The sequence below is a fragment of the Vicugna pacos genome, chromosome 12, assembly GCF_048564905.1.
Source record: "Vicugna pacos chromosome 12, VicPac4, whole genome shotgun sequence".
Classification (NCBI taxonomy): domain Eukaryota; kingdom Metazoa; phylum Chordata; class Mammalia; order Artiodactyla; family Camelidae; genus Vicugna; species Vicugna pacos.
In genome coordinates, this window is record NC_132998.1 from 30,299,792 (window position 1) to 30,310,176 (window position 10,385).

General features: G+C 35.2%; 1 protein-coding gene across 5 annotated transcripts in view; it reads left to right on the top strand.

Annotated features, from left to right (window-relative positions):
* The window catches only part of WASHC3 (WASH complex subunit 3), a 44,166-nt gene extending 35,819 nt beyond the window's left edge, over nt 1–8,347 (top strand). For all 5 annotated transcript variants that reach the window (XM_072973165.1, XM_015240591.3, XM_006205904.3 and 2 more), the window contains one exon: nt 8,107–8,347. In XM_072973165.1, the coding sequence (XP_072829266.1) occupies nt 8,107–8,191 (85 nt within the window). In that variant the 3' untranslated portion in view covers nt 8,192–8,347. The remainder of the gene's footprint in view (nt 1–8,106) is intronic.
* Nucleotides 8,348–10,385: the final 2,038 nt, after the last annotated feature.

The window sequence follows — 10,385 nt, forward strand, 5'->3', positions numbered from 1 at the left end:
TGAGATTATTTAATATTTTTGAAAATCCAAATTTTTAAAAATAATAATGTTTATATAACCAAGAATTAATTCTGTTTAGCTTGTGAAATTTAGTAAAAAAAAAAAAAAAGCCACTAAAATAAAAAGATACGTGAAAGAGTGCCTTTGTCACCATCATACTCAAAAGAGTTTAAGGGGAAAGAAAATGCAAAATTTTAAGGTTAATCTGTTAGTTTTGTGTTCAGAAATATAGAACAGGTAAATCCTGCCTTATAAATTCTTTCAATCACTGCCCGGATTTTCTGGGGAGAAAAAAGTATCTCCCTATCCTATTCTATGCTTACATTTATGTTCCATAACTAAGGTTACTAATACTACCTTATAATTACTACTTTTACTACTCTTAGACAAATAGACTAGCTTCCGGACCTGTCCAGCAAGAGATGAAATTCAGGTTGGTTAAGGCAGACTTTAGAAATGGTCTGCTTGCTAGGGTCCAGATTTTGCCCTGCCACTTTCTAGCTATATATGACCCTGGACTAATTACCTAATCTCTTTGTGCATCAGTTTCCTCATCAGTAAATGGGAAATAGAAGAGTTCACCCTTTATAGAGTTGTTCAAACTAAGTAAGGGAATGATACAAGCACTTAGCACAGCTGTGGACAAGCATTAAATGTTTAATAAATGTTAATTGTGATTTATGAGTTTTTAAATGGAGGAATATGTAGCAAGTTCTAAACAATTGGATATACCAGGCTTTTGGATCACAACTTGTTTATAGTCCCATAGTTGCCTGTATACCATTGTGTTTTCAACAAAGACATATTTAACATACACAGAGTAATTATCCTTTTGAGTTGTACTTTTTGTTTTCCTAAACTAAAAAGTCTGCATTTTAAACTTTGTAGTAAAGAACAGACTTCTGAAATTGAAATTTAACTAGTCATACTCTTACTATTAGTGGAAGGGTACAGTTTGTAGCATACTGATGTGGCTAAAGAAAGCAAGTTACTTTGCAGACTTTAAACAGAAACAGCTGAGTTGGCATTTGTCCTAGAGATATCTATTCAAAAGACATTTGTACCCTTCTCTCAGATTGTGGAATGACCATGATTATGGCTGCCAGAAATAAAAGTAACCACCTCAGCCTACTTATCACTGAGACAAGAGAGGATTTATTAGTGTTAACTAAAAGGATACTGGAAAGCAAGAAAACTTTATTTAATTATGTTCAAGGCATGTCCAGCACATTTTCCCGCCCTCTAGGGGAACTCTTTATCTGCCAATGATCTTTATCTGTCTCCTGCTACAAAACAACATAATGGATTAAAGGTTGGGTTTTGACTGGTTGAGGATAGAATTGATCTCAGTTCCTCAACTGGATAATTCCAAAAATAGATTTTTTACTTGTTCCGTTTTTTTAGTTTTTGCTGAACTGGGATTCTTTTCAACATAATTACCAGTCCTCGACCACTGGCTGGCAGACTGGCTAGAAAGTACAGGACAGGAAAAAACAATGTCCAAAAATCTTGATTGGTCCACTATTGAGGACCTTGGTCACAAGGGTAAGAGATAATACAAATATCAAAGAGGTGGTGTGAAAAAGCAGTTATGGTCTGCCAGTGTCTAGCAAGCAAGAGAGGGGATCTGCCGGGAAGTAAAGAACCCCAAGATAAACAATGGAAATCCATCTTACCTAGTATGACTGACTTTCTTTTTCTTTATAATATTAGGCATTACACTGTTTCTCTGGCTACAGGAATCTCCCTACCACAACAGAGGACAGGGTGTACCTGTCTTGGTGGGGTGTTAAGAATAGAAAAGACCAAAGGATGTATAGTTTGAGTAAATGTAATGCTGAAATAACTCTTACTAGCTACTATAATATCAGAGTCAGAATTGTCTTTTTTTTTTTTTAACTACCCCAGATGTCTTTATATAGTCAGTGCAGTCTCAGTTTAGGAGTTTAGTGTTTTGCTCTTTCCTTAAGACCACAGATACTAACTAATATATATAAAATAGATAAACAACAAGTTTCATACTATATAGCACAGAGAACTATATCCAATATCTTGAAGTAACTTATGGTGAAAAAGAGTATGAAAATGAATATATGCATGTTCATGTATGACTTAAGCATTATGCTCTACATCAGAAATTGACACAACATTGTAAACTGACTATACTTCAATTAAAAAAAAAAGACCACTTATTGCCATTGCATGAGGCTCTGAGAACAACACTAATTGACAGGTATCATGTGACATTATAACTTTATGTGTCCTGTAGTTGATATTGAAAAGTGATTTGAATAACTACTGCACCCTCTTTCCACAACGCTTATACTCAGCAATATTTTTACTAAAAGTGTTTTTGGCACTTAATCTGCTTTAAATTCAACTATTTTAAGTTTAAAGAAAATGAAAAATATCTTTAAACTATCTATCTACATAAATGTTTTTCCAAAGAATATTTATAGTGTCTTAATGGTTTTAAATATAAATATCTCTTTAGTGAAAACAAGTTAATGATATTTGTATTTTAGGACTGATTTCATGTTCAAGGATCACAGAAACTAACTCAAACTATCTTAAGAAAAAAGGGAAGTTATTGACTCACATACCAAGAAGTCTCAGTAGGACAGAATCAAGGGCTGAGCATTATCAGTGCTGGCTGGCTGGCATTCTCTCTCACCCAATACCTCATTTCACCTTTACTCCTTGGTGTAATAATTCACTTCTCTCCTACTGCTGATGAGCTTCCTCCTTGAAAACAAGGAATTAGCCATTACTATTTGCTTTATATTTTCTATGGCTTTAATATTGCAGTTTTGCCAGCTGAATATAAAGAAAGCCCCTTTTCCATAATCCATAGCTCATTTCTAGGAAAGCATTCTCATTGTCCCTGCCTGAGTTATGTGCACTCCCTTGAATTGATCTCTTTCCAGGAGAAGAGATTCTTGTGACCTCTTAGGCCTGGGTTGTGTGATTGAAACAAAGAAGAGTATAAGGAAAGGATGAGGGCAGCAGGGATTGTAGTTGACAGCCTTATTTAGTTCACATAAATGGGAGAGGGTGTCAAAAGTAACATGCACACAGCATCTGGTATGCTAAAAAGCACTTACCTGTATGTGGTTAGACCTTTTTTCTGCTTTCCTTTCTAAATTTTGGCCTTGTTGTTGTTGGGGTTTTTTTTTTTTTTTTTTTGGTTTTGATTTTACAATAATGTCAAGTTTAAGCTGCCAAATATACAAGTTGGATTTGTGGAGCATGTTTTGCCTGGGTGCTACACCGTAAACAAAGGCTTTTCTAAATGATCCATGGGCAGGTTTAAGAATGGACCTGGGGCCTGGGCAGAGAAGAGGGATGGGGAAGGGGGAATTGGGTGGGAAGGGTAGAGGGGAGGCCTTAGTCAGAGGGGACTGGCCGAGGATTGGCTCAGTTTTAGTTGAGGCCAACATAGTAACACCTTTGAAAATACTTATTTTTAAAGAAATTAGGCTTAGTAAATAGCTTAAAGTTAAACTTCAAAAAATTTTGCTTTTACTAAGATTTTTATTATTTTATTTATTTTATAATTTTACAAATTATATAAGTATACTTACTAAAATGTACCTACCAAGCTAGAGTTTTTATTATAACCAATAGAGATTGAGATTTTTTAAAAATTCACATGATAAATCATGAATATACTTATTATTTGTCTTTTTATGCATCTTAATGATATACTCTTTTTTTAGTGATTCACTTATATTTTTAAAATACTGAGTATTATGGAGTTTTCATTTCCAGATTTTAGTGGTGAAGTGTGTTTTCTTTGAATTTTGAGAAGTTAAAATTTAGACTAGTAGTTTAAAGTAGCTACCTTTTCCATGAAATTTCTTTCCATAGAAAATTTCTTTCCATGGAAAAAACTTAAAAGTTTCATCGTATATATAGGATCAAGTAAGAACAATTCTGATCATAACATGAAAAGCCAAATTTCTGTTCCCACTAAGAACGTGAATATCCAGTCTGGAAATGAAGGTGTTATTGTGATTTTTATTATTTTAATTAACATTTGTAAAGCTTTTTTAACTTATAAAATGCTTTCATATATATTACCTCATTTGATTCTCATGATTTCTTAAAGTTTTTCTCTTTTTTTATATCCAAAAGGAATTAGTATACAGCTTTTCTTTTGTTTTCATAGTAATTCCAACTCAGAGTAGCTTTAAATTTAAGATGAATGAGGAAAAACAAAAAATAGTATTGGTGAGAATATGAGCAAATTGGAACCCTTGTGCACTGTGAGTGGTAATGTAAAATGATGTAGCGGCTATGGAAAACAGTATGGCAGTTCATCAAAAAATTTGACATAGAATTACCATATGATCCAGCAATTCCATTTCTGGATATATACCTAAAAGAAGTAAAAGGGGGCACTGAAACAGATGTTTGTATACCTGTGTTCATAGCAGCATTATACACAATAGTCCAAAGGTGGAAACAGCTCAAGTGCCCATCCACAGGTGAATGGATGAACAACATGTAGTATGTGTGTACAATGGAGTATTATTCATCCTTAAATTGGAAGGAGATTCTGATACATGCTACAACATGGATGAACCTTGAAGACATTATAGTAAATGAAATAAGCTAGTCACAAAAAAGACAAATATTGCTTGATTTCACTTATTTAAGGTGGTTAGAGTAGTCAAATTCATAGAGACAAGAAGTAGAGTGGTTGTTGGTGGCTGAAGAGAGAAGGGATATTACTGTTAATTGGTATAGAGTTTCAGTTTTGTAAGATGAAAAATTCTGGAGATTGATGGTGATGATTCACAACAATGTGAGCATAAACACTACTGAACTGTGCATTTAAAAATAGCTAAGATGGTAAGTTTTATGTCTATCATACCTCAATAAAAGAATGAAAAAAATGAATGAGGACGGAATAACAAACGTTGACAAGGATATGGAGAAATTATAACGCTCATATTCTGCTGGTGGGAATGTAAAATGGTACATCCACTGTGGAAAAGCAGTTTGACAGTTTCTCAAAAAGTTACACATGGAGTTACCATATAACCCAGCAGTTCCACTCTTAGGTTTATACTCAAGACTATTAAAAACATGCATTCACACAAAAACTTGTATACAGTTGTTCATAGCAGCATTATTCATTACAGCCAAAAAGTAGAAATAATCTAAATGTTCATCATCTGATGAATGGATAAGCAAAATCTGATATATCCATGCAATGGAATAGTATTCAGCCAAAAAAAGTAATGAAATACTGATAAATGCTACAACATGAATGAACCTTGAAAACATTATGCTAGATGAAAGAAGTCAGACACAAAGCCTGAATATCCTATGATCTCATCTATATGAAATGACCTGAATAGGCAAATCCATTGATATAAAAACGATTCATGATTGTCAGTGGATAAGGGTAAAAATAAATGTAAAGTGTCTGCTAATGGATTCAGGGTTTCTTTTTGGAGTAGTGAAAATGTTCTGGAATTAGTGATAAAAAAATACACTAATTTTTACACTTTAAAGTGGTGAATTTTATGGTATAGGAATTATATCTCAATTAAAAATAAATGACTGCCTAAGTGTCCATCAACAGATGAATGGCTAAAGCAGATGTGGTATATATACAGTAGATTACTACTCAGCCATAAGAAAGAATGAAATTTTGCCATTTGCAGCAACATGGGTGGACTTGCAGGGTATTATTACTGTAGGATATCACTTACACGCGGAATCTAAAAAATACAGCAAACTGGTGAATATAACAAGAAACAGACTCACAGATATAGAGAACAAATTAATGGTTACCAGTAGGAAGAGAGAAGTGGGGAGGTGATTAAGAGACACAAACTATTATGTATAAAATAAGCTACAAGGACATATTGTACTACACAGGGAATATAGCAAATATTTTATAATAACTATACATGGAGTGTAACTTTGAAAAATTGTGAATTTCTGTTTTATACTTCTATAACTTATATAATATTGTACATTAATTACAAAAAGAAAAAGAAAAAGACTACTTAAGATTCCTAAGCTTAGTTGTGTAATTTCAGTGAAAGCTTACATTTCATTTAACTTCTCCCTGCCTCCCACCTTTTGCTCTTGTCATATGGCATAATCTTATCTACCGTTGTACCCCAGTTACTTTATACCGTAACTAGTAAATGACTTATAGGTCCCAAAAGCAGTGTGCTGCACCATTCCCATTTTTTCCTTTACTCTGAACACTCTCATCCCCACTTATCCCTGCCTTTTCTGTCTCTAGAAAATTCCTACTCATATCCCAGTGTCTCCACCTCTTCACTGACCAACCCGAGTAGAGTAAATTACCTTTTCTCTTGAAACAAGCATAATTTTGTACAACTCTATTTGTGTGTATCACACTGTATAAAAGTAATTTGTTTGCATTTCTGTCTCCCCCACTTAATTATCAGCTTCTTCAGAGCAGAAACTACTTGTTATGCATCTCTGTACCTCCAGCACCTAACACAGTTCCTGGCAAATATTAGGTGCATGATAACAATGAGAACAATAATAATAATAGATAACATTGATCTAAAATATTATGTGCCACATATTATTCAATATAATTTACATTTGGTAATTCATCTTAACCATCACAACAATCCAATCAGTCAGTTGGATACACAGTGGTTAAAAAGCTTCCCCAAAGTTGCTCACAGGGAAGCAACAAGGCTAAGATTTGAACCCAAGAAGTCTGGCTCCAAAGTCTGAGTTGTTAACCACTATGCTATGTAACATCACATATGTTAAAAAGTGGTTACACACATGAACTAATTTTATAATTTCACTCCCTTTTAGGCCTAAGCTGCTGTTACCCTTTTCTTAAGTAGCATTTATATTAGGGGAGTTGTGTATATTGTTTTATTTGTTTGAGTTGCCATAGATACTAATATAATTTTGATGTGGTACTCAAATAATTCCCTCAAGTAATTTTTTCCTTTTTATCAAAGTGAGAACAGTAAGAAATTAACTATATCGCTGAAGGAAGTATACTGAGGACAATGTGCCCAATATTTATGCCCACTACTTCCAGAATTCTTGCTTTTGTGGAGAATGATGAAGACTGTTGTCCTGTATTAATATTTTAGGCAGATGGAGTATCAGTCAAAACTTAGAAATGCTGTACCTAGCTTTAAAGTTTTATTATACTAAGTACATGTGACTTCCTTATCAGGGAGAAATAAGTCTCAGAGCTTTTAATTATTAAAACAGAGCCAGATATATTATTCTTCCTTTCCCTCTTAATTTCCCCCAAAGTATACTTTATTTACTTAATTTACTTTTTTGGTAAAAGTGAATAGAGGCTGAGTGACAGTTATGCCATGTTAATTAAATGATTTACTGACAAACACTATGGACCTATCTAGTTGACTGTTTTAATGACACCATTAAAATTTCATTTGGTTTATTATAGCACATCTACGCATAGTTGAAATTTAACTATTATCGTATCTTCTTGTGCCTAGAGAATCTTCAAAACATTATCAATTCATTCTTATATTCTTTCTCTGACGATAAAACACATAAGCGAAAGCATTCAACAGACATTAAGAACCTTCTTTGACCAGGCATTCTCCCCACAAAATTTCCATATTGCCTGTACTTCTTAACAGCCATTCTTGAACTCTCTTCTGTTTTAAAATTGCTCCCTGCAGCTTTCTTAAACATGAAGTTTTTCTTTTTCTTTCCATTTCTAGCTTTCCTTTCTCTGTACCTCATAGACACTTGGAAGCTGCAAGGATTTAGCACTGGTCATGCCAACCCTCTCAAGATCTCATCTCTGTCTGTAGTTGGGTCTCCATGGTAATAAGAAGCAGAAAGTGCTGAAGAAGCACACTGTGTAAGGACTGGCAAGAGAAAATAGTGCCGTGGCTTGTACAGGAATAACACTTAATCCCCACGGTGCTGGAGAAGCCAACGAGAAGCATGCTGTGGTGGAGAGTGGGAGACTCAGTTAAGGACGCAGACTTGGCAGATTTATTAGCAGCAATATTCTAGGATGAACCTAATTTACAGTTAGTGAGTGCTTTTTTTTCAACTGGAAAAACTGTTAAGATTTTTTTCCTTCTCTTTCAGGAGGCCAGATGCCCCAGTGCCTGATGGTGAAGGTGAAAAAAATACAGAAGAAAGTTCAGATAGCGAATCTTCTTTTAGTGACTAAGCTTAATTTTGATAACAATTACATATACATGTGTTGGTTCACATTTACATTCTATAATAGAGCCTGAACTCTTAGTCATAAAAACATCAAATGGCTACATATCAACCACCAAGTGTTAAAAAAATAAATAAATAAAGCATTTATAATAACCAGGAAGTATGTCTTGTTACCAAAAAAAGAGCCCTGAACTGAAAAATAGAATAGCCTAAATAAAGTGCAATTAGTGCTACAAATACTAAGATGGAGTATTTCAGGGATGCAATGAGCATCTAAAATGAAGTCAATGTGAGTTTAGTGATCAGAAATAGACTTAATGCAAAAAAAGCAAACTTGACTAAGTGAATTACTCAATTTTTGTGAATATTTTAGCTTGAAAACATGTACATTTGTATCATAAGAGATTTCTGGCAGAAAGTAATACTGGATTGAAATTTTCTGTGACAACTTGAAAGTTTTTTCATATTTATTGTGAATCTGGAACTTACTGGTAGTGTTTATTAGCATATTGAGCTTTTCACAGCTTCACCATCAGTTCACATACCATCAAAATCAGATATTCCTATTTATCATCAGTTAAAAATTGAATTGAAAGTAGTTTCACTGTGGTTCGGAGTGAGCAAGCATTATTGTCATCAACTCTTCTAATTGCTTATGCAGAAAAAAAATTAATTTGTACAAGTTTAAAATGCTGTACTCACAGCCTAGAAAATCTCTAAAATACTTACATGGAAAGACATAAATAAATGCATTTGATTAGCGGTGCTTATCTTTGTTTAGGCCACCTGAAAGTAGACCCTGAGAAAAGGACCTGGGTGTAGGTATGTCATTTGTGAGGTGATCCCAGGAAGCAGAAGTGAGAGAACAGGGAGCTAGAGGGAGAAAATCCATGCAAAGGTAGATTATCAAGGTTACCATTTTGGGCTTGAGTGCTCTAAGACCTGAGAGGCTTACAAAATGCCTCCCCAAATTGTCCACCTAATACAGATGGGATAATTTTAACCAATTTCCATATCCCATTAGTTGAGAGTTAATCTCCAAGAAGCTCTAACTACCCCTGCACTTCTAGGCCATGCTTTTTGTGAAAAAAAGAGGCTCGCCTAATGTTGAAAAGAACTTGGAACAGAAAGCAAAAAAGATGCATGGCCCACACTTGTGGTGGGATTTCACTCATCAAAAAAGTACAAGTTTGAGCTTAGAACTGTCCAGTGCAGCTGTAGCTGACAGCAGAAGTTGACAAGGGGATGTGGTGTGGGGCAAAAGAGGTGTTTGCTGTTATCCACCTCTTGTCTATTCAGAATTGCTTGAGTCCCATGTTATGTCCACTCCATCACCAAGTCTTCCAGATGATGGCCAGCCAGTTTATGGACAACTACACAGGAGAATTAGTGAGACAAGCTATAGTTCCTGTTGGTACAGCTGAACCCAAGACTAAAACTCATATTTATCATCTCCTTCCTCCATAACCCATTTGAGACTTTCCTTGCTCTCTGCCAGAAATTTAGCAGGTTTAGTTTGGTTGCCTGGTAGAGTGACCCAGACCTTCATCCCTTCAGAGATATAGGGCCTTGGTTGGTTTGCCCATTTTAGGCTGTGATTATCACATTTGTCTGTTTGCGGTCTACTATTCACACCTAGAAGCATCAAGAATCACTCCCTGTGAATCACCTGAGTTCCAGACACATCCTCCTTGTTTCATTTTGTAGTTATAATCCTAACTCCTCATGTTAACCAACACATTAACTCCTTTGTTTTGTGTGTGTGTGTGTGTGTGTGCGCGCCTGTTGTCCCACAGACACGAGCAGCACAACAGGACCAGTTGGCAGCAGTAGCTTCAGTTCTGTGGAAATCTTACTGTGCTTCTGGATAGAAATATGCTAGCTTTTTCCTCTTCTGTCTAGGAATTCAGCAAAGCCTAAGGTGGTTGGGATGGGAAGCACAATTCTGCAGGTCATTGAGAATGGTGGTAAGAAGAACCAGTCCTGTTTCTATCTTCTTGGCATCTGGATCTATGAATTCTAGCAGTTAGGGGCATGGAATCACATACTGGCCTTTGGTACAGTGCATCCTGGAGAACAGTACCCCAACCCTGCAGGCTGTTATCTCTGAGCTGGTATCTAAGTGGACCCTGTAATAGTCCTTCTCATTGTTCTGTTAGATTGACTGCTTCTGGATAATGCTGCATATGGTAGGATCA